Source organism: Myxine glutinosa, chromosome 14 (assembly GCF_964187855.1).
Source record: "Myxine glutinosa chromosome 14, kmMyxGlut1.1, whole genome shotgun sequence".
Classification (NCBI taxonomy): Eukaryota; Metazoa; Chordata; class Myxini; order Myxiniformes; family Myxinidae; genus Myxine; species Myxine glutinosa.
Genome location: NC_136274.1, coordinates 26529650 through 26555469, shown reverse-complemented (window position 1 = coordinate 26555469; position 25820 = coordinate 26529650). Strand labels below are relative to the sequence as shown.

General features: G+C 44.3%; 1 protein-coding gene across 1 annotated transcript in view; it reads left to right on the top strand.

Annotated features, from left to right (window-relative positions):
* The window catches only part of ZPR1 (ZPR1 zinc finger), a 68064-nt gene that overhangs the window by 36512 nt on the left and 5732 nt on the right, over nt 1-25820 (top strand). Inside the window, exons 6-13 of the mRNA XM_068135347.2 lie at nt 3765-3887; nt 4063-4221; nt 13833-13899; nt 14646-14716; nt 14910-14999; nt 22449-22559; nt 22643-22732; nt 22944-23009. Of these exons, the coding sequence (XP_067991448.1) occupies nt 3765-3887; nt 4063-4221; nt 13833-13899; nt 14646-14716; nt 14910-14999; nt 22449-22559; nt 22643-22732; nt 22944-23009 (777 nt within the window). The remainder of the gene's footprint in view (nt 1-3764; nt 3888-4062; nt 4222-13832; nt 13900-14645; nt 14717-14909; nt 15000-22448; nt 22560-22642; nt 22733-22943; nt 23010-25820) is intronic.

Here is a 25820-nt window from a genome sequence, read left to right as displayed (position 1 = left end):
GTGCTTGTACATGGACTAGCTACGGTGTACTCATTTCAATTAACAGCCAATTAAAGGGGAAATGTACATAGGAAATTTTAATACTAAATTTACAAAGTGAAGGTTCTAAGAACCGTAACAATACTTTGCTGAGTCAAAAATTTAAATTAAATTTTGTTAAACAAAATGATTCTATGATTTCTTTTTTGTCTCCAATTGTTTATTTGTTCGATGCTTAATTTCAGAGTACATTGAGACATTAAACTGCATAAATTTCAATAAAAACTTGAAAAATTGAGGTGTTCTAAAACTTTTGACCAGTAGTATATATATATATTTCTGCATTTCTTGCTAGGCTGGGAGTGTGTGGAACAGAAAGAAGGAGGATGTGTGACAAGGTGGCCCAGGTTGCCTTGAAAGGCTCATTTTGGATATGGAGGAGGTTTATGGAGGCACGTCGAACGGTGTTGGTTGGTTGTGTGTGGTTTTTTTTTTTTGTTACTATTATTATTTCTTTTTTTGTGTATATGAGTGAGGGTGTGTGTTTTTTGCATGAATTAATTTTTGCATGAGTGTGTGTTTTTGTATGTTGAGTGGTGTAGGTTGTAAGGGTAGGTGGTTGGTGTATGTGTGTGTATGAATGATCTGGTGTGTTTTGTTGGTGAGTGGTGAAGGGTATAAAGGTGGGTGTTTGAGTGTTCCACCGTGTTTGTTTGGTGCTGTGGATTCTGGATGCGGAGGTGTTGTTGTTGTTGTAGTCTGCGTTCGCACTGGCTGGGGGTGGGGGTATGTACGCATCCGGGTGTAGTTGCTGCATGTGGATGTGTATGTGCCCCTGCTGGCCCACCTTAGCTGACCATATTGAGGTTGAAGGGCCGAAACAGGATGATGCTGAGGACCTCGACTGAGGACCCAGTCAGTGCGGCACACTTGTGACCAGGTGTGTTTTGAACATGTATATATATATATATATATATATACAGTCACGTGAAAAAGTAAGTACACCCCATGTAAAGTTTTGACTTTTTCAACATATTTCAACATACAGCTAATTGTACTTCATTTCAACAATATTGATAGATAAAGGTGATATACGTAGTGTGTTCAAAAAGTATCCGACTTTTATTTTTCGTGCGTAAAAAAAAAAGAAGCTACGGAGGCGTTGATTGGTGCACGTATGTAGGCGATCCTAATGCACACGCGTGAATTTTTTCCCACCTGCTGAGAAGCTGTCATTCGACTGCAGACCGCTGATGAGTGAGGACATGTAAGTGAGCGCCGTCGGATTTTCGTTTTTGACAAAAAGACGGAAAAACTTGAACAACGCCACTGCATCAAATTTTGTGTTTCATCAAACGTGCATCAAAACTGCAACTTGGTTTCTGGGTCGTACCCATAAACCCAGGACTCATCGCCAGTGATCACTGTGTTGAGGAAGCTGGGATCGCTGTTCACAGTCTCCAGCATGTCCTGTGCGATCTCCAAACGGAGTTGCTTCAGCTCAATCGTTAGCAGCTTTGGTACGAACTTCGCTGAGATTCTCCTGAAGCCCAAATCCTCCTTCATAATGGAATGAACGGTGTTGAATCTTGCGGATCGTTTCCACTTGGGAATCGCCAAGCTTTACACAAAATTTGATGCAGTCGCGTTGTTCAAGTTTTTCTGTCTTTTTGTCAAAAACGAAAATCCGACGGCGCTCACTTACATGTCCTCACTCATCGGCGGCCTGCCATCGAATGACAGCTTCTGCAGGTGGGAAAAAATTCACGCGTGTGCATTAGGATCGCCTACATACGTGCACCAATCAACGCCTCCCTAGCTTCTTTTTTTTTTACGCACGAAAAATAAAGGTCGGATACTTTTTGAACACAGTAGTAATATAACAAATATCATGAAACATTTACATTTTGTTGTCTATTGTATAATTTAAATGAACATAAAAGCAAATTTCGCATGTGGAAAAAGTAAGTACACCCTTGGCTCTAATTGGTGGTATTGCCCCCTTTGGCAGAAGCAACCTCAACTCGGCATTTCTTATAACTGGCTACCAGTCTCTGACATCGACTGGGAGAATTTTTTGCCCACTCCCCCATGCAGAATTCTTTCAGCTGTGCGATGTTCGAGGGGTTTCTTGCATGCACAGCTCGTTTCAAATCCCCCCACAACATCTCGATGGGATTTAGATCCGGGCTTTCACTTGGCCATTCCAGAACCCTCCATTTCTTTCTTTTCAGCCATTCCTTGGTGGTTTTACTGGTATGTTTAGGGTCATTGTCATGTTGCAAGGTCCACCTTCGGTTGAGCTTCAACTTTCTGACAGATGGCCTCACATTATCCTCAAGCACCCTCTGGTACAATGAAGAATTCATAGTGGATTCTGTGATGGTGAGCTACCCAGGCCCTGATGCAGCATAGCTGCCCCAAACCATAATATTTCCACCACCATGCTTTACAGTTGGTATCAGGTTCTTGTGGTCAAATGCTGTCTTTGGTTTTCGCCAAACATGTCTTCTGGTACTGTGGCCAAATAGCTCTACCTTTGACTCATCTGTCCAGAGCACATTGTTCCAGAAGTGCTGGTCTTTACCTAGGTGTTCATTGGCAAACTTTAGTCTTGCCCTGATGTTCTTTCTTGACAGCAAAGGTTTCCTCCTGGCACACCTCCCATGTAGATCAAATGTGTGCAGCCTCTTTCTAATGGTAGACTCGTGCACTTTGACATCAACAGTGGCAAGAGCTACCTATAGGTCCCGTGATGACATTCCGTCGTTCTTAGAGACTTCTTTCAGCATCTTACGGTCTGCTCTCGGGCTGAACTTGCTGGGGCGGCCTGGCCTGAACAAGTTGGCAGTTGTTTGGAATGTTCTCCACTTGTAGATGATCTTCCGGACAGTCGAATGATTGATTTAAAATTGTTTGGAGATCTTTTTAAATCCCTTCCCAGACTCGTAGGCATCTATAACCTGCTTTTTGAAGGCCTCAGAGAGCTCTTTTGACCTAGGCATGGTGACTCCGCACACTTCAACAACAAAGAGCAAACCAAACTAAGTGTCCGAGGTTTAAATAAGACAGGTTCCTCCAAGATCCTCTCTAACAATGTTCTAATCATTTGCACCTGAGCTGGTGCACCTGATTCTAATTTTAGGTGTTTGAAGTAGTGATAAATGTAGGGGTGTACTTACTTTTTACACATGCGAAATTTGCATTTATGTTTATTTAAGTTATACAATGGACTACAAAATGTAAATGTTTCATGATATTTGTTATATTATATCACCTTTATCTATCAATATTGTTGAAATGAAGATCAAATAGCTGTATGTTGAAATATGTTGAAAAAGTCAAAACTTTACATGAGGTGTACTTCCTTTTTCACGTGACTGTATGTATATATATCAAATTATAATTTAAGTTCTCCAGCCTATAATTATAATTTGATTGGTTACTCTTGGCCGCATTTAGGCGACTCCATATAGTGAGTGGATACCAGAGATAATGTACCGTGTGGCAGGCTACCAGAGATAATGTACGTGTGCTTATCGCTCCCATTAAGGTACAGCATAGCTGGATGGGATACCTTAATGGTGGTTCACCACTCATGGTATGAAGTCGCATAATGACTGATGTATGTATGTATGTCGTGGGGGATTGGAAACCTGCAACCACACTAGGTGAACTTGCATTAAATTAAACACAAAAGTGACAACCTCTCTGTCACAAATTATGCCTTTACTCCGGGGAATGTATCCACTTTTATGATTGTTGGATTTGTCATTATTCTTAAGATCCTCGATGACCCGTCTGGAAACAGCTTCATTGAGAACCCTCATGCTCCAGGCCCTGATCCAAGCCTGCATGTGTCGTGGTACAAGCGTAGTCACGAGCAGGACATTCAACTGGGAATCCAGGTGTGTGAAGATGTGCCTTGGCAATGACGTCGTATTGGGGGAGGGAGGTCATTTTGTTTGTGAAATTACTTTGAACTTTGATTGAGATCTTATTTTGCTCATTACTCTTTCTTCTGACCCTTTGACTCTCTTCCCCTATGGACCTCGTTGCGATCATGGTTTGTTTTTAAAACAGGAACATGAAGGTGGAGATGAGGTGCAGGAAGCTCGTGACGATCATGATGATGATTATGCTGGAGGGAAGCAGCAGGAAAAGGAAGCGAATGGAATAGATCAAGAAATGATCCATAAAAACGAAGAACTGATGAAAAATTCAGATGATTTGAGACAGGAGGTTTGGCATCCATTGGGGTGTACACATTACTGTTTGGTGGACACATTGTTACTGCACTTTCCTCATTGTACAGAGTCAATGACTTTTTGTTAGTTTGTCTGATTATGTTCTAACATCTTCCCCTTTATTGTCCCCCGTCGCACAGCGGAGCGAAAGGGGGACTATGGTTTTCCCCTCCGTCCGTGTGTCCGTCCGTCCGTCCTTCCGTCCGTGCGTGCGTGCGTGTGTGCGTGCGTGCGTAAGCGACGGACCGCATTCAAATTTGGTGTGTGGGTGCAACCCACGTCAAAATCCAAGATGGCCACCACCATGTATGTCTGAACCTTGTGAGCTGAATATCTTGAAAAATAAGCGAAGTACCAACTTCTAATCTGGTGTGTGGGTGTATCTAGGCATAAGGAAGAACGCTAACGCTATAGAAAATTGGGTCGCCACGTCAAAATCCAAGATGGCCGCCTCCATGTATGTCTGAACCTTGTGAGCGGAATATCTTGAAAAATAAGCGAAGTACCAACTTCTAATCTGGTGTGTGGGTGTATCTAGGCATAAGGAAGAACGCTATAGAAAATTGGGTCGCCACGTCAAAATCCAAGATGGCCGCCTCCATGTATGTCTGAACCTTGTGAGTGAAATATCATATCATAGCATGTTTTCTGCGTCTTCCACTTTGTCAACTCACATCACTTCCCCACGGGGGACCGAGGCGTAACGCTTGTTGTAAAGTACCATCAATCAGCTGTTTGAGACTTTTACATTACCGTGTTTATCGGAAAAAGAAGCTATTGATGTTGTTTGTAAGGCTTTTTATCGATTGTTAAGTTTGTGTTGTGTTACATAAATATTGTAGGTGGGGGGGGGGGGGGGAGGTGGGGTCACGTGTGTGCGTGCGTATGCTCAGTAAATCAAAGCTTGTGTCACTACACTGGATCAGTGCTATAAACTAGTTAAGGAATGGTGCACCTTGGGCCGAAAGCCATTGTATCCTTATCGCCCACTACTTACATTGCATTTACTCCCTTTTCACTCCCCCTGGCTACACCAACCACTGGCACAGTCCTCCTGTTAACATTGGGGACCAGGGGTCTGTGTTCCGTGGAGAGAATCGCATGGCGCACTGACTACTATTCCTGTCATGCCTATAATATAATACCAGGGGGTACTGAGACCCAGTATGTGAGTTGGTTGGTAGGTTTGTGCACGACGAAACACCAGGGGCCTTCACCTCTGCAACGTGTGCTGTGGGACCAGACTGCATTGAGTGTTGAATGCTCAGGCTAGGCCTCATCACGCCTCTATTGCTAACCCTAATCACCACATTATGTAGTCTGCACACGCTTGCTTTCTGAACATGCAAATTCCCATCAACCCCACCTGTGCATTGTTACGGCTTGCAGCAATAGGATAAGTTTTGGTGTTTTTGTTCAATGTTGCATGTTATATGACTGTTGTGTGGTGTGGTTGGTGAAGGGGCCTGTGTTTAGCTTTGTCCCCGCAGTTAGGGATTGATCATTGCCTTTCATTCATTATGCACTAGCAGGAGTACTCGGCGTTGCTGGGAGGGGCGTGAGGCAGGGGAGGGACGGATGAGGAAAGGAGTGGGGGGGGAGGGAGTGGAAGGGGGAGGGGATGGAGAGTTGAAGGGAGGGGGAGGGTAAAGATATACGACATATACATCTTTTTTGGGGAGGTATGGGGAGGTTGCTTTGACAGGCCCCTCCGTTTTTGGGGAGGGGAAGGGAACAATGAATGAACGTTTTAAGGCCATTTTCCCCACTAGAGCGGGGCTTATAGGCTAGTGGCCAAATTAAAAAAGGGGCCTAAAATGTGAGAAACCCCTACCCACGGTAGAACAAGTCACAACCTATTTTTTCTTGAAGAGGGATGTTTGGGGAGTTAGAAAATCATGGTTGTGAACCTGAGATCATTGCACAACATTTTGAAAATCACGTTTACATATGTACCACTGCAGACTGCAAAAATGGATTTAATCGCCACAGATTTTGGCTCATATTGGCTCATATATTTGTTAATACTGGTGCTACAAACACAAATTTGGTACCAAAATGTGCGGAATGATGACATATATATCTGTAAAAACCATTTGTGATGTAACAAAGGCTTTTGTGTGACCTACAGGCAAAAATAGTGGAATTTTGCGCAATAAATCAGCTTCGGGTTTACCAATAAATATCAACTAAACAATTAATTTCTTCATAAGTATTTGAGTTGTATTACTACATATAACATCAAAATAACCCTCTATCATTCTCCTTTTTAGAAATATAACTCATAAAGATAAATCAGTTGAATTAATAGAGTTATTACCGAAACCATATGTCACCCCCCCTAAAAGTAACCGACATTGATTAATTTATAATACATGTATATGCATTAACCAAACAAGAATGATTTTAAATCCAGTTGCAGAAAATCAATTTCGAGCTTGATTGCCTTTTTCTAAAACTACTGATATATACTTATCTTTAATTATTTCATTTCAGATGCTTGTGCTGACAATTGATCTGCAATTATGGATCTGGAACCACCTGTTGTGAAGTGTCGTAAAATTGACACTGACCACTGCATCATATGCTTTAAACCCCTCAACCCTAAAAAGCAAGAAGTTGTAAAGAACCCAACATTTAATGGTTTGAGTGCAATCTTCAAAGCAAGTCAAATCAGAAAAGATGACGTTTATTAAAGTATCTGGCCTTTGCAACAAGACATATTGAGTCTTGATTTGAAAGTATCATTCCACAAATCGTGTCGGGCCAAGTATACCAGCAAGTCAAATATCTCCACATCCAACCCCAGTGAGAGTGACCAGCAACCATGCATGTCTGCGGCAACAGAACACACAAGAATCAGCAGAAATGAAACAGCTGGGTCTGACATCAGGACTAACTGCTTCATTTGTGGAAAATCCAACACTTCCAGAAACAAGCTTACACCGGTATCTACAGGAACTGGACAGTCCACCAGAGAAAAAGTTCTGGCAGCAGCTGACAAAAGACAAGACAATAAAATACACATGCGCATGCTTGCCTTTCCAGATTTGTTCGCCTATGATGCCAAGTACCACAGGTTATGCTATTCACACTATATTTCAGAACGGAACATCACTGCTGCAATTCGTAAATCAGGAGAGGAAACAATGGGCACATTACATGATGAAGCTTTTGATGAACTGAAATGTTATCTGGAACAAACTGTGTTCTCCAAAACCAAGACAGTGACACCCCTCGTTCATCTGAAAGATGAATACGTTGGATATTTGGTTTCACTGGGTACCACGAATGCAGAACAGTATAAAACTTGGAAGTTGAAGGAGCGATTAACTAAATATTATGGTGACAAAATAGTCTGTGTAACATTTGATGGCCACACTGACATCATATGCTCTTCTTCTGTGACCTTAGGTGATGCCCTGAGAAAAGCCACGATTCTGCAGAGCATGACTGATGAACCAGAATATGAAGACATCCCGTCTGATGTACCATCAGCCATAGATAGTGAAATGCATACTTTGCATGCTGCAGCTGGTATCCTGAGGAAGCACATGGCTGATATCGAGCATGTTGGAAATATGTATGCACCTGTCGAGGAAACAGATATTCAGCACTGTGCAGAATTCGTTCCTAATACACTCTACGACTTTATTCAGTGGTGCACCAGTGAGAAATCACACACGAATGTAACCAGCTGTAGTGATGAAGGTGTTATGAAGAACAACCTGAGGACGATCGCCATTTGTCACAATATAATATCACAGAGCCGTCGAGTGTACTCCACAATAACGCTTTGTTTAGCCTTGCAGGTGCATCATGAATTGGGAAGCAAGCATCTCATTGACATGCTTCATGAATTAGGACACTGTGTGTCCTATGATGAGGTGAGATGTTTCCTCACGTCTGTGGCTGTTGATCAAACTGCCTCGGAGGATATTTACATCCCCAAAGTTCTTCAAAACCTACGCTGCATCGATGAGTATCCGATCGTCGACGCTGCTATAGATAATTTTGATCAGAATGAAGCTACATTGGACGGAAAATCCACTACTCATGCCATGGCAGCTGTGCTGTTCTACAGAGGAAAGATCCAACATGGCAACGGTGAAGGTCAAGGCATTCCACGATTGCCACGGAAATCGCTGTCCGTGGGTGAAAGAGCTCTGCCATGGTCTGCAACATTTGCCTACTGGGATACATTTATGCAGGGAGTAAACATCTTGCTGCGACTTCTGAGAGCAGAGCGCGAGGGACTGTTCGAACTCCATCTCATCGCCATCTGTGAGACTATACCCTGGTGCCGAGCTGCAGACAGAGGAAATTATGCCAAATATTTGCCAGGATATTTGAATGATATGCTATCACTTCAGGAATTGCACCCAAATCCTATCAATATCTGCAGGAAGGTGGATTTGTGGTCCATAGGTCTTTGCGCCGGTTCAATGCTGTTGCTAGTGACCAAGCACTTGAACAAACAATTAACCGTGAGGGGAAGAGCCAGGGAGGTGTCATCGGGTTTACCTTGAGGAAAGGTGCCCTTACCAGATGGATGGTCACTCGACATGTCACAGCACAATATACAGAGGCTTTTAAAGAACTCTGTGATGGGGACACTGAAGTAGCTTCCACAAACCACGCTGAGCATGGAAAGACAAGGATGGTAAGGGATGAACAAGATGTTACCAAGATCACGGAATTTGTATCAAACGCACAAAATCCGTTTGACCTACGTACTGTACCTGACGAATTGGTCAACATCGCCACAGGCCACGTTGCTTCACAAGAAGTATCAAACGGACTTGGACATTTCTTAACAGACGCCCAGAAATGCAACAAAAGTTTTATTGAAAAGCGACTTCTTGCTGACCAAACCAAGAGTTTCTGGGAAACAGACTCACGAACAAAGACACCAACGTTTGCGGACATGTCAAAACCCATGAAAACCAACAAACGAGATAAATTGATGGTGGATTCAGAAGTACTTTCCCGGCGGCTGCTTGCTGTCTCAAAGAAACGCGATGTCAGTCTGGAACAAGTCCCGACATGAACTGGCTCCTGTGCCACCGTCCCTCTTCAACAATGATGGGACAATGCGAAAAACCAACAAGGCGGATCTGGCAAAGAAGTTAGAAGCTAATTGCGAGGAAGTCCAGGTGCTCGAACCCTCTGACCAACATGATACTGCTTATGTCATTGATGGGATGGCACTACTTCAGGCACTTGATGAAGCCCAGTTTGACACATTTGACGATCTCGGACGTACCATAATGCAGAAGATTCAGTCACTGCTTGCTAGTAACCAAGGTGTGACATCAGTTACATTGGTTTTTGACAGGTATGATGTACCACTCTCTATCAAGCAGCTGGAAAGAGAAGGTCGCACTGGTGGAGAGTCAACACCCAGATATGTCATCGATGGACAACGCACAGTTCCAAACTACAGGAAGTTCCTGAAGAACACCACAAACAAATCAGCGCTTGCCGATTTCCTCTGCAGTTACTTGACAGTAGCCGCCCAATTGCAGCTTGAGGAAAACCAATCTGTCACACTGGCAGGAGGCTTTAACGATGGCCTGCTAGTTAAAGTTGTGGATCATAGAGGCATCCGGGAACTACCTGAATTGTTCAGCACACATGAGGAGGCTGACACACGGCTCCTGCTACATGCTATCCATCTCGCCAGAGCACACTCAAGGGTCATTGTACGATGTGATGACACTGACGTGTTGGTCCTACTCATCTATTACTGTGGGAAAGGCATGTTTGGGGACACCAAAGTGTACATGAATGCAGGTCACTGTACAAAAACAACGAATCGTCAGAGATTCATTCCTGTCAACAGAATAACGGACGACATCGGTCAGGATACGTCAAGTTGCTTGCCAGCATCACATGCTATAAGTGGCTGTGACACAACCTCCTCGCTGTTCAAAGTCGGGAAACGCACTGCATATTCGAAACTCAAGCAAAACATTGCACACTTGGCACCACTGTCACGGTTAGGCCAAACCAGAGATACAACCAATGTCGTCAGCACTGCCACAAAATATGCTCTGTCATTGTATGGTTCAAAGTCAAGTCACACACTCGACCAACTTCGTTATGTTTATGCCTGCACAAGTGACAAACCAGCATCTCTCTGCCCACCAACAGACGATGCTTTCGAACAACATCTGAAGCGAGCAAATTACCAGGTGGCGATATGGACCCACAGCCATGTAGCGAAGCCTGTAGTTTGGAACCCCGATGGTAATGGATGGCAGGTCAGAGACAACAAACTTGAGCCTGTCATGTTCCAAAAGGATGCAGCCCCAAGGGAGGTTCGAGATCTCACGCATCTCTACTGAACCGACGATGACTGTAGGCAGAGCAGAACATGTCATTGTATCTCTGCAGGACTGACCTGCACTGAATTCTGCTCGTGTAGTGCAGACGATTGTCCAAATGTTGATGATTCTGTTGTCTTTGACGACAGCACTGATGAAGAGCGTGACTGAACTTTTAAATGTATTACATGTATTACTTCATGTAATAGATGTACATAAGTTACAGTGCATGTTATGAATTCATTATCGTCATATGTGAAATAGCTTATATCAACATGATGTCTATAAAAGTCACTTTCACAATTGTGTCAGAATCTTAAGTCAATTCTTCATGTTGCATATCTGCTTCGGGATTTCTATCGGTCAGCATTAGTGGGGCGACATATGATTTCAGTTATAACTATATCATTTCAGTGACAATTATATCATTAGATATATTTTTCAAAGGGTAAATAAACTTGGATTATGTTGATGGAACAAGTATGACTGCAAGTCCGATATTTTTGAAGTAATTAATGTTTTTGTTGATATTTATTGGTAAACCCGAAGCTGATTTGTTGAGTAAAATTCCACTATTTTTGCCTGTAGGTCACACAAAAGCCTTTGTTACATCACAAATGGTTTTTACAGATATATATATATGTCATCATTCCACACATTTTGGTACCAAATTTGTGTTTGTAGCACCAATATTAACAAATATATGAGCCAATATGAGCCAAAATCTGTGGCGATTAAATCCATTTTTGCAGTCTGCAGTGGTACATATGTAAACGTGATTTTCAAAATGTTGTGCAATGATCTCAGGTTCACAACCATGATTTTCTAACTCCCCATACATCCCTCTTCAAGAAAAAATAGGTTGTGACTTGTTCTACCTTGGGTAGGGGTATGCCACCCAAAACCTCATTTGGCCACTAGCCTATTAGCCTTGCGGGCCCCATGACAATCATGGTTCCCTGTTTGAGGCAATGTTTTTATGGCCGGATGCCCTTCCTGACGCCAACCCTTGGTCACGCTCTTACGATGCGCAGGGATAGGGGAGGGGAAGGGAAGGAGGAAAAAAAATTCCCATGCAAAGAGTGCTTTAACCTCAGTGTTGCCCAGGTAAAAAAGAAAATTGTAATACCCTCTGCCACCATAACCAGGTGGCACTACACCGTACACATTTACATCGAGAATTTACACCCCTCTCCCGGTCCCCCACACCCCAGCATTTGACCGTGGCCGCATAGCCTATGTTACCCCCAGACAAAGTTGTATTTGTACCACGAGTAAAGTATATAAGCGTTTATAGCTGGAGTACCTGGCATTGCTCAGGCGAAAAAGAAACATTAACATATTTGCAACTAGAACGACACTCAGTAGAGAACATACCTCCGCCAGGTGAACAGTTTATGTTTTGTATCCCAGAGTAGACCAGAAAATCACTGCAGAATCGCATTTAATCAAAATCATCCGTCCACAACTTTTTGAGATATCCTGCTATAGATCGTTTTTGGCCCTATCTCCCAATGGTGAAGAATCACTTAAAAATTAAATAATTCTCATATCAGAATCCATATTCAAATCTTCGCCAAAATCGAATATTCGTTCTTGTTACACACCCAACCGGTCCACCAAGTTTCGTCCAAATCCGTCCATAACTTTTTGAGATATCCTGCTATATGTTGGTTTTAGCCCTATCACTCAATGGTGAAGAATCACTTAAAAATTAAATAATTCTCGTATCAGAATCCATATTCAAATCTTCGCCAAAATCGAATCGTATCGTCCTTGTCAGACACCCAACCTGTCCACCAAGTTTCGTCCAAATCCGTCCATAACTTTTTGAGATATCCTGCTATATGTTGGTTTTAGCCCTATCACTCAATGGTGAAGAATCACTTAAAAATTAAATAATTCTCGTATCAGAATCCATATTCAAATCTTCGCCAAAATCGAGTCGTATCGTCCTTGTCAGACACCCAACCTGTCCACCAAGTTTCGTCCAAATCCGTCCACAACTTTTTGAGATATCCTGCTATGTATCGTTTTTGGCCCCATCTCTCAATGGTGAAGAATCACTTAAAAAATTATACTTGCGGGATCCGAATTCGGATCTTCACCAAAATCTAATCATTTCATCCTTGTCACATAAGCTACCTCTCTGCCAAATTTCGTCTGAATCCGTCCACAACCTTTTGAGATATCTTGTTCACAAACAGACAGGGGTGAAAAACATAAACATGAAAACACAACAGACAGTCAGGGGTGAAATATGACAACATAGCCACCTTTGGTGGCGGAGGTAATGAGGGCAAATATAATGGAAAGGCAATTACATCCAAAGCAGAATCCATCACTAATGTCAAATCATCATTTTATCTATTCATTGAATATATGCTGGCGAATGTGCCGTTCATCACGTTTCTGAGTTAAGTATGATGATTTTCAAGAAGAAGAAGCCTTACCACCAACGTTGACCACTTCCGGAATTGCTTTATTATTTGTGTTCAAATGTCTGGTAATTGTTTTGTATTTATCTATGCCAATGTGTACTTGTATATAACTGTCAATAATCAAAAAGGCTTTGGCACTATCGAGCGATTTTTTTTTTAAAATTAATATTATTTTTAATCCAAAAAAATGAACTTTTTTATTTTGCAAAACGTATTATTATTATTTTGGTCTAATACACTCCCAGGCAGTCACTGATGAACCTCTGAAGGTTTGACGAACATCCGTCCAGCCATCTCTGAGAAAAATGGCTACACACAGACAAACGGCTCTCTTATATAGTTTATATAGTAGATTACCTTTTAATGATTATTGTTTATTGTGGGTTTCCTGCCATTGCAACCATTAATTAAGAACAAATGAAAATGCGTGTAAATATCCACGCGAGTAATACTTGCCTTTATCGCTCAGAGCAGCCATGCCGAGTCCATGTGTACTGAACACTTGCGTTCAGTGGTTAGAGTTAAGTGGACTGTCTGAGTGGACTGTCCAATCAAAAAATCATTAATCACGGTCTAATTTGAAGGGAAATGTTTTTGTTTTTTTTGCCAATCACAAAGTATCAAAAATGCCCTTGAGTGTCGATTTTCAATTTCGCCAGTGACATCACATTGTGAACTCACCTTGATCCTAACGACGACTTACATAGAGAAACATGTGAGAGTATAAAATGACAAGTACCCCAATAATTTTTGTCAGTTTGTAAAATAACATCCACAAAGTGTTCGTGTTGTATTTTCAATGTCCTTCATCTTTAACCACAAACATATTTTCTCAGGTTTTGAATTTTCCAACGAATTGCCCAGAATGCAACATGCCTGCAGAAACGCATATGAAGCTGGTCCGTATCCTTACCTTTTATAGTGGGTTTGCTTCATCTGTTGGCGTCTGTCCTGCATCTATGGTGACAACGTTCATGGAAATTTTTGTGGTGATGGTTTGCCATGAATGTTGGTTTGAGTGGTTTATTTATTTGTTTATTTTTAATAGGTGTAAGGCTTGTGGTGGAGCTGACACACACACACACACACACACACACACACACACACACACACACACACACACACACACACACACACACACACACACCTGTTAAAACGAGACGGCCACCGAGCTTGGGAGAAATGCTGCCACTTCCCTGGGTGCTCTGGATACCAATGATGCCACAATAACGGTGCCATCTTTTGCACCGCATTCAGCAGGTCATTTCCGAAGGAGGAATTTCCTCTGCTCAAATAATATGGGGATTGTCCGTGCCCTTATCCTTTTAAATGCTAAACATCAAGCAAGAAAGCAGCATGTACCAGGTCTTGTCTTAGGTATGACCCGACCGGGGTTTGAACCGCCGACCTCCCAGACTCAGAGCGGTTGATGTTAATTTGGCGTTGGTGTGCACAGGTGTGAGTGGTTGCTTCTCAAGGTGTGGGTGGCTGACAGATGGTGGTGGTTGGTGGGTGAGGGTGGAATTGGGTGGTGTACGGGACCGGGCGGTGAGTAGGATCGGGCGGTGAGTAGGATCGGGCTGTGGGCAGCACATGAGTATTTTGCACCCGCAGGTATCATGGTTGCATTTCTTTATTGCCTTATGCAGAGATTCCTCATTTCAAGGAGGTTGTCATTATGGCAACAAACTGTGAGGCATGTGGACATCGGACCAATGAGGTAACATCTTTTGATTCATTTCATATTTTTCACCATCATGGAAGCTTCAGTGCCATTGTTTAAGAAATGTGTATTTTTAGCAGAGCCGACAAATTATCAAACTGTTGTATTGATGTCTTCTCACCCACAAATACCACCTTTGTTTTGGCTGTCATTTGTCACCAGTTGTCACTGGTCTGCGTTTGTGATGCAGGTGAAGGCCGGAGGTGGTGTTGAGTTAAAGGGTAAACACATCGCTCTTCATGTTACCGACGTTGCAGATATGAGCAGAGATCTACTTAAGGTGGCAATATGATCATCATTTTCTTGAAAAACTCAATGATAATTAATTCACCTGTTCTTCAATCTTTAAAGGGGAACCCAAACTCGATTTTTTTTTTTCTCCTGAAAACCATTAAAAATCATTAATCACGGTCTAATTTGAAGGGAAATGTTTTTGTTTTTTTTGCCAATCACAAAGTATCAAAAATGCCCTTGAGTGTCGATTTTCAATTTCGCCAGTGACATCACATTGTGAACTCACCTTGATCCTAACGACGACTTACATAGAGAAACAGTGCATGTTGAGCTCTGATTCTGATACTGATTCCATCGTTATTGGCAACTCTGAAGGTTCTCAGCATGTTGAAACTGGTCAGTGGGATTGTGAAGAAGCCATTTGAGACAAAATTAGTGATATAAATGCTTTCGGTGGAATTGTAGATCTGTATTGTTTCAAACCATGTGTGTGCGAATCAGACGAACGTGGTGTTTGTGAAGAAGAAGATGGCGGTGTTATGTTCATATTGCAAACGAAAACGCCGGTCGAATGGTTCAATTGACAGTTTATCAAGGATTTTGTATTAATTGATAAATCGGTTTTATTTAACTCCAGAAGAAAGACAGCACGGAACAGATGTGAAACAGACGTGACACTTACACCGCCCAGGCACATGGTATATGGGGGATTGTGGAGTGTGTGGGATGGTGGTGGGTATTGTGGGGATAATAGTTGATGGGGGATTGTGTGAGTGTGGTTGAGTTAGGAGGTGTGGGGGTGTAGTGGAAGATAACTGCCCTATTTGCCAGGCCTATGTTGTGGCGTACTCTCACGAGATCTTGCGTGATCCCGCTCGAGTTGCAAGAGCATACAGTCACGTGAAAAAGTAAGTACACCCCATGTAAAGTTTTGACTTTTTCAACATACAGCTATTTGATCTTCATTTCAACAATATTGATAGATAAAGGTGATATAATATAACAAATATCATGAAACATTTACATTTTGTAGTCCATTGTATAATTTAAATAAACACAAATGCAAATTTTGCATGTGGAAAAAGTAAGTACACCCTTGGCTCTAATAGGTGGTATTACCCCCTTTGGCAGAAACAACCTCAAGTAGGCGTTTCTTATAACTGTCTAACAGTCTCTGACATCAACTGAGAGAAATTTTTGCCCACTCCTCCATGCAGAATTCTTTCAGCTGTGCGATGTTTGAGGGGTTTCTTGCATGCACAGCTCGTTTCAAATCCCCCCACAACATCTCGATGGGATTTAGATCCGGGCTTTGATTTGGCCATTTCAGAACCCTCCATTTCTTTCTTTTCAGCCATTCCTTGGTGGATTTACTGGTATGTTTAGGGTCATTGTCATGTTGCAAGGTCCACCTGCGGTTGAGCTTCAACTTTCCGACAGATGGCCTCACATTATCCTCAAGCACCCTCTTGTACAATGAAGAATTCACAGTGGATTATATGATGGTGAGCTGCCCAGGCCCTGATGCAGCAAAGCTGCCCCAAACCATAATATTTCCACCACCATGCTTTACAGTTGGTATCAGGTTCTTGTGGACAAATGCTGTCTTTGGTTTTCGCCAAACATGTCTTCTGGTACTGTGGCCAAATAGCTCTACCTTTGACTCATCTGTCCAGAGCACATTGTTCCAGAAGTGCTGGTCTTTGCCTAGGTGTTCATTGGCAAACTTTAGTCTTGCCCTGATGTTCATTCTGGACAGCAAAGGTTTCCTCCTGGCACACCTCCCATGTAGATCAAATTTGTGCAGCCTCTTTCTAATGGTAGACACGTGCACTTTGACATCAGCAGTGGCAAGAGCTAACTGTAGGTCCCGTGATGACATTCTGGGGTTCTTAGAGACTTCTTTCAGCATCTTGCGGTCTGCTCTCGGGCTGAACTTGCTGGGGCGTCCTGGCCTGAACAAGTTGGCAATTGTTTGGAATCTTCTCTACTTGTAGATGATCTTCCGGACAGTCGAATGATTGATTTCAAATTGTTTGCAGATATTTTAAAATCCCTTCCCAGACTCGTAGGCATCTATAACCTTCTTTCTGAAGGCATCAGAGAGCTCTTTTGATCTCGGCATGGTGACGCCGCACACTTCAACAACAAAGAGCAAACCAAACGAAATGTCTGAGGTTTAAATAAGACAGGTTCCTCCAAGATCCTCTCTAACAATGTTCTAATCATTTGCACCTGAGCTGGTGCACCTTATTCTAATTTTAGGTATTTGAAGTGGTGATAAATGTAGGGGTGTACTTACTTTTTCCACATGCAAAATTTGCATTTATGTTTATTTAAATTATACAATGGACTACAAAATGTAAATTTTTCATGGTATTTGTTATATTATATCACCTTTATCTATCAATATTGTTGAAATGAAGATCAAATAGCTGTATGTTGAAATATGTTGAAAAAGTCAAAACTTTACATGGGGTGTACTTACTTTTTCACGTGACTATATAATGTCGTGTGACTACTCTGTAGTGAACACCACAGGGTGACACGGATGACCAAACGAGCTTTACTCCCAGGCGTTCAATCCAAAAATGACGGTAATCTTTACACGCGAGGGAAAGGAGGATGACGAACTTACCTGGACGGCTTCTACCCGACTTCTTCGTACCTGGATAAATTAATCAACTCGACCGACACAGGGTTAAAATGCACAAAAATACCGGCTTTATTAAATAACAACAACAACAACAACAACTTGCATTTTAAGGCCATTTTCCCTGCAAGTGCGGGTTTAGCCTTGCGGTCCCCATGACAATCTTCTCAATTTTGCCCTATTTTCTGCATCTCCCCTTGTTAACCCCCTTGCCCGCATTTCTTCTTCGACCATCTTTCGCATCTTTGTTGAAACCAAAGCGTTCAGAATCATTGGAATCTCCCGCGATGAAGCTAACTCCAAGGGCCTTTCACTCACTCACCGCAGGCAGGTTGGTGGTCTTTCCGTCTTCTACCGACTCCTCTCTGGCCTTGCCCCCCCCCCCCCCCAGCTCTCTCTGGGCTCTGTCCCCCAAATATTCCTACAGGTCGCACAAGATCTGCCTGCAACCCTCTTATGGTTAAACTGTCAAAATCAAGACTCTCTGCTCACCTTCACTCCTTCATTCCTCTTTTCTCCCGCCTCTGGAACAAACTCCCTCACTCTCTTCAATCCCACTCCACCCTCCAGGTCTTTAAAACAGCTGTTCACCACCATCTCTTATCTTCCCCAATCCAAAACCTTGATCTTTTCTACCCCCGCTAATTTCACCCCAATTCCACTTTTTTGAAATACCAACTTCTGTCCTGGAAGTCCTTGGTGTCCTTGTGTTTTATACTTCTCCCACCCCCCCCCCCCCCCCTTCCCACGCTTCCTCCACCCAAGCCCTCTCCCTCCCACACATCTCCCTGCTCTCAAATGTTGTGTTTGTGTGCTTCCCCTTCTCTCCCCATCTTGTCTTCCGCTCCGTCTTTTTATATATTTTGTTTGTCTGTTTGATTTGTTTGGGAAATAAATGTTAGCTCTTTCACGAGCCTCGATTCTGTATTAAAAAAAAAAGAAAAAAGAAAAAATAAGCCAAGTCTTTCTCGGTCTTCCCCATCCTCTACTTCCTTCTACATTCATTTCCATCACTCTTCTCAACCAGTCACTTTCATCCTTCCTCAACACATGACCAAACCATCTCAACTGTTTCTCTTCACAGCATCCATCACAGGCTCTATTCCCATCATCTTTCGCAATTCATCATTTGTCTTCCTCTCTCTCAACGATACTCCGAACATCCACCGAACCATTCGCATTTCCACCCATTCCAGCCTTCGTTGCTGCTCTACATTCATTACCCATGTCTCGCTCCCATAAATCATAACACTTCTCACACATGCAGCATTCACCTTTCCCTTCAGCGTCAACGACACTCCCCTCCTCGTCAGCACGCCACTCAGTTCCCGAAACTTCTTCCAGGCACATCTCACTTTAGCAACCGTTGACGAGTCTGATCCACCTTATCCATTCAGCATGTCTCCTAGGTAACAAAATGTTTTCACACCTTCCAGGTGCACGCCGTCTCCAAGATCCAACTCAACATTTCCTCCATCTGCAGCTCCCTCTGTGCACACCTTACACTTGAATGTAGCTGCCACACTGGTTAATGACCCTCTCAAACCACTACATTTTTGATGAACCCACTCAGCACACATTGTACATTGAATGGAATTATTTTCTTCATTTGATCATTTGAAACCTCTCAAACCGCTTTATCTATCTATAATTCCAGTAATCTCTGTGTGTGTGTATGCGACCGCTGTTTCTCGACAACTACCGGTCCGATATACTTGAAACTTGCCAGGTATATTGCTGGGGACCCGAGGATGTGCCTTTTCAAGGTTTTAAATTAATCGGACAATTACTTACCGAGCTATGTCCAAAAAACGATTCAACCAATCAGAGAGCAGCGAGCTATCGCGTGTGCCGAACGTGGCGAACACACTCTGCCTCGGACGGCACATTTGAGAGCGTATTCATTTATTTCACGTTGGCAAACTATGTTGCCGCTATGTTGGCGTTAAACTATGTTTTAAAACTAATTAAAACCATTTCATGTAAATAGAGGGGGGGGGATTGTCACTGTACTCGCAAGCCGTTCGCCGTTCGCTTTGGCGTTGCGAATGGACCAAAACATTTCATGGACCAAACCATTTCATGTAAAGCGTTCGCCGTTCGCTTTGGCGTTGCGAATGGACCAAAACATTTCATGGACCAAACCATTTCATGTAAATAGAGGGGGGGGGATATAATTTTAGATATATATATAGTACGGGCATGCCCTAGTTAAATAAAATGCCGGTAAAAATGAAAGCACAATAAAAAGAAATTCCTAATTGGAACGCCCCCATACAGACTCAAATAGAAACAAGATGGAGGATCTTGGAGGGGGTGTGGGGTGGTTATGTCTATTGTTAGCTCGGGTGACCAATGATGGTGCATCTTGGATGGGGAGGTGTGGGGTGGTCATGGCTATGGTTAGCTCGGGTGTTTGAGCTCTTCAGATGCGTAGGGCAAGGTGGCAGCGATGTTAGCCAGCACATCTAAAGAGTTGAGATCGCTCGCCAGCAGGGCCAACACAGGTGTCTGATCACCACTTAAATCGCCCGTGTCCGTGTTGGTAGCTTTTTTTTTTTTCTTTTCTTTTTTTTTGGATACAGAATCGAGGCTCGTGAAAGAGCTAACATTTATCACACAAAAAAAAAATCAAACAGACCAACAAAATATATAGAAAGAGGGAGCGGTAGACAAGATGGGGAGAGAAGGGGAAGCACACAAACACAACATTTGAGAGCAGGAACATCGGGAGATGTGTGGGAGGGAGAGGGCTTGGGGGGAGAAGGCGTGGGAAGGGGGAGGGGGTGGGAGAAGTATAAAACACAAGGACACCAAGGACTTCCACGAAAGAAGTTGGTATTTCAAAAAAGTGGATTTGGGGTGACATTAACGGGGGTAGAAAAGATCAAGGTTTTGGATGGGGGAAGATAAGAGATGGTGGTGAACAGCTGTTTTAAAGACCTGGAGGGAGGAGTGGGATTGAAGAGAGTGAGGGAGTTTGTTCCAGAGGCGGGAGAAAAGAGGAATGAAGGAGTGAAGGTGAGCAGAGTTTTGATTTTGGCAGTTTAACCATAAGAGGGTTGCAGGCAGATCTTGTGCGACCTGTAGGAATATTTGGGGGACAGAGCCCAGAGAGAGCTGGGGGAGCAAGGCCGGAGAGGAGTCGGAAGAAGATGGAAAGACCATCAACCTGTCTGCGGTGAGTAAGTGTAAGGCCCTCGGAGATAGCTTCATCGCGGGAGATTCCAATGATTCTGAACGCTTTGGTTTCAACAGCGTGAAGACGAGCTAGGTGTGAGGCAGGAGCACCAGCCCAGAGGGGAGAGCAGTATTCCATTGAGCTGCGGATGAAAGTCTTGTATGTGGTGAGGAGCTCAGGTGTGCCAAGGAAGGACTTCACATGACGGAGGATGCCCAGTCGGCGACTGGCTTTGGAGGCCAGCTTGGAAATGTAGTTTTCCCAGAAAAGATCATGGCAGATAGTGAGACCCAAAAGCTTGAGTGACAGAACTTCTTGGAGAGGATTATTCAGAAAGTGGATTGGAGGGTTGTCCAGTCGGTCTTTTCAGAGAGACATCGCAAGAGTGTGAGATTTGTCAGGATTGAAAGACATGTTCCACTTGTTTGCCCAGTCTGTGATTTTGTCCAGGTCTGCAGAGAGTGAGGAGGCTGCAGACTGCCGATCTGAGGGATGAGGAATGGAGCGGCAGAGAGTGGAGTCATCAGCAAAGAGATAGAGAGGATTTTCAAGAGAGTCAGAGAGATCATTGATGAAGACCAGAAAAAGCACAGGGCCCAGAACACTGCCTTGAGGAACTCCAGCCTGAACAGGAATAGGAAATGAAAGAAACCCATTCAGGGCCACACGTTGACTGCGACTAGAGAGGAAGTCCGCCAGCCATGCATGGAGATTTCCATGTATACCAAAGGAGGAGAGTTTGGTGAGCAGAGCGGGGTGCTGCTCTTCAGTATGCCGCTTCACGGGCAGGGTGCCGCTTAGCAGAAATAGTGTTAATTTTGTGGGACGGTTGTTTCGTGTCTGTACTGTCGATGTCTTGACCCAGTGGAGTGGGGAAGGAGTGGTGGTGGCGAGATGAGATAGGTCGCCGGCATGCCTTTACAGGTGTTCGATTCACCACTCAAATTACCCATATCCATATGCTGGTAGCTCAGTAGAGATGGTGTTGGTTTTCAGCGCTGGTTGTTTCTTCCGCTTAATCGTGGGGTGGCATCCTCTCTCATTGGTGGTGGATAACCACAACATCTAGCCATCTCTGTTGTGTCATATCAGTTCTCTGTAAAATGCCCCAAACCCAAAACCAAACATCTTGTAGGCCCGATCAACACTCGGGCATTTCGGACAGGCCTTGTCCAATTTCTGGCAACCCTCGGATCTTTTGGCCATTGGTGTGGCATGAAACCATCTCGGTTTGCATTAGTGCAACCACCAATGACGCATCAACGCGGCATATTTGTAGAAATTCGAAAATCATTCGCCGGTTGAGTTAAATTGTACCGCGCTGTAACCCATAAACAATACGGAAGTGTCGGTCACCTACCTGGTGTGATGTCATGGCTAATCGTGAAGATTTCAACTTGTAATCACAAAACTACCCACTTTATAAATCCGAAATCTGAAAAAGACATCATATCTATTTTGTGGGGTGTTAAGGGATAGATTAGCATCGAGGTGGTCTGAGCATTTGGGTTCTCCTTTAACCCACTTTTGCATGGAGGACTTAAACTGGTGTGTTGAATTTATAACTCCACCTTTTGTCTACATGGTGCATCAGATTGACACGTATTTGGTTGACGTTTCCGGTTCGAGTTTTGTGCTGAATTATCACTCGTATGCCACAGTCGGACACGTGTGCGGTTTTGATCCCGGAGCTGGAACTAGAACTCGGACCTGGTGCTCTCGGTGGGAGGTTTAGTACCCTGGAGGGATTGCTGCTGGACATACGGGATCTGGTGAGGAGTTGGCGGTCAGGGTTTCTGGGGTTGAGTAATTACCATCCTTGGTATTTAATGAGGCTCCTATGTTTGTCCAACAGGTTGTGGACAGAAATCCATTCACCATTGGAGACAGTGGAGATGTTGACATGGCTGGGAAGTTGAAACGTTTTGGTTTGGAGATTGACGAGGTTGGTACCACTTTTATCCACCTCCTTTGGGTGAATGTCCTGTTTCCCTGCCCTCTCTTTCTACCTTCCACCTTTTGCTTCCATCCCCCCCACCCCCTACCCTCCACCGGTCTACTGGATATATCTCCCCTCATCATCCCTCCTCTTATTGCCCGTCTCTGCATAATTAACCTTTTCATTCCTTCCAGTGACTTCCTTTGTTTTATCTCAGGTTGTGGCAGGAAGGAAAGACATCATGTTCATTCTCGACGATCCAGCAGGAAACAGCTACCTGCAGGTACATTAATTTATCCTAATGAAGTCCCCAAGTACGTCCAGTGCGTTTTTGTCCCCCGTCGCACTGCGGAGCGAAAGGGGGACTATGGTTTTCCCCTCTGTCCATGTCCGTCCGTCCATGCGTGCGGACGTGCGTGCGTGCGTACGTAAGCGAAGGACCGAATTCTAATTTGGTGTGTGGGTGCAACTAGGCATATGGAAGAACGCAATTGAAAATTAGGTCGCCACGTCAAAATCCAAGATGGCCGCCGCCATGTATGTCTGAACCTTGTGAGCGAAATATCGTGAAAAATAAACGAACTACTAACTTCTAATCTGGTGTGTGGGTGTATCTACGCATAAGGAAGAACGCTACTGAAAATTGGGTCGGCACGTCAAAATCCAAGATGGCCACCACCATATATATGTCTGAACCTTGTGAGCACAATATCTTGAAAAACAAGTCAAGTGAATCCACTTGGATTCCGCCCAGGTTGGCACATGGAAATTATGATGTAGCATAATTATCATCTCGGGTCAAGATTTGAAATTATGCCATGGTTTTTGTAAAATTGCTACTAGTATTCACATTATGTACTTTCACCAAAACATACATCATCATAGAAACATACATAGAATTTGGGTCCTCTGGGTCATTTGGGTCCTCTGGGTCATTTGGGTCCTCTGGGTCATTTGGGTCCTCTGGGTCATTTGGGTCCTCTGGGTCATTTGGGTCCTCTGGGTCATTTGGGTCATTTGGGTCCTCTGGGTCATTTGGGTCCTCTGGGTCATTTGGGTCCTCTGGGTCATTTGGGTCATTTGGGTCATTTGGGTCCTCTGGGTCATTTGGGTCATTTGGGTCCTCTGGGTCATTTGGGTCCTCTGGGTCATTTGGGTCCTCTGGGTCATTTGGGTCCTCTGGGTCCTCTGGGTCATTTGGGTCCTCTGGGTCCTCTGGGTCATTTGGGTCCTCTGGGTCATTTGGGTCCTCTGGGTCATTTGGGTCCTCTGGGTCATTTGGGTCCTCTGGGTCATTTGGGTCCTCTGGGTCATTTGGGTCCTCTGGGTCATTTGGGTCCTCTGGGTCATTTGGGTCCTCTGGGTCATTTGGGTCCTCTGGGTCATTTGGGTCCTCTGGGTCATTTGGGTCCTCTGGGTCATTTGGGTCCTCTGGGTCATTTGGGTCCTCTGGGTCATTTGGGTCCTCTGGGTCATTTGGGTCCTCTGGGTCATTTGGGTCCTCTGGGTCATTTGGGTCCTCTGGGTCATTTGGGTCCTCTGGGTAATTTGGGTCCTCTGGGTCATTTGGGTCCTCTGGGTCATTTGGGTCCTCTGGGTCATTTGGGTCCTCTGGGTCATTTGGGTCCTCTGGGTCATTTGGGTCCTCTGGGTCATTTGGGTCCTCTGGGTCATTTGGGTCCTCTGGGTCATTTGGGTCCTCTGGGTCATTTGGGTCCTCTGGGTCATTTGGGTCCTCTGGGTCATTTGGGTCCTCTGGGTCATTTGGGTCCTCTGGGTCATTTGGGTCCTCTGGGTCATTTGGGTCCTCTGGGTCATTTGGGTCCTCTGGGTCATTTGGGTCCTCTGGGTCATTTGGGTCCTCTGGGTCATTTGGGTCCTCTGGGTCATTTGGGTCCTCTGGGTCATTTGGGTCCTCTGGGTCATTTGGGTCCTCTGGGTCATTTGGGTCCTCTGGGTCATTTGGGTCCTCTGGGTCCTCTGGGTCATTTGGGTCCTCTGGGTCATTTGGGTCCTCTGGGTCATTTGGGTCCTCTGGGTCATTTGGGTCCTCTGGGTCATTTGGGTCATTTGGGTCCTCTGGGTCCTCTGGGTCATTTGGGTCATTTGGGTCATTTGGGTCCTCTGGGTCATTTGGGTCCTCTGGGTCCTCTGGGTCATTTGGGTCGTCTGGGTCATTTGGGTCCTCTGGGTCATTTGGGTCCTCTGGGTCATTTGGGTCATTTGGGTCATTTGGGTCCTCTGGGTCATTTGGGTCCTCTGGGTCCTCTGGGTCCTCTGGGTCATTTGGGTCCTCTGGGTCATTTGGGTCATTTGGGTCCTCTGGGTCATTTGGGTCCTCTGGGTCATTTGGGTCATTTGGGTCCTCTGGGTCATTTGGGTCCTCTGGGTCATTTGGGTCCTCTGGGTCATTTGGGTCATTTGGGTCCTCTGGGTCATTTGGGTCCTCTGGGTCATTTGGGTCCTCTGGGTCATTTGGGTCCTCTGGGTCATTTGGGTCCTCTGGGTCATTTGGGTCCTCTGGGTCATTTGGGTCCTATATTCCTATCCTATAACATATATATCTCCTATAACCTATCCTATAAATATAGATTTGATGACGTCATGTTTACACATCTGAGCGACAGAAATGAGCGACAGAAATGGGTGACAGAAACTAGCTTCACTTTTGAGCGCCCGAAATTCCCAGGCAAACGCTATAACGCACAGGTTTACAACCTGTGCGTTAATAAACGAACTACTAACTTCTAATCTGGTGTGTGGGTGTATCTACGCCTAAGGAAGAACGCTATTGAAAATTGGGTCGCCACGTCAAAATCCAAGATGGCCGCCTTGCGTCTTCCACTTTGTCAACTCGCATCACTTCACCGACGGGGGACCTAGGCGTAACGCTTGTCATTGCCGACTAATACAGGTTGCTTTACAGTGAAGATGAAAGATTGTTGTCGTCTTTTTGTTTTGTGTTATTTGTTCTTGGATCTGTGCGAAACGAGCATCTCTCTGGCATGAAGGGTGGAACCCATGCGTGATCGCTGGTGGTGCCAAAATGGTGGCCCGCTAAGGTCCCCCGTCGGGAACACGGTTGTCCCGCTAA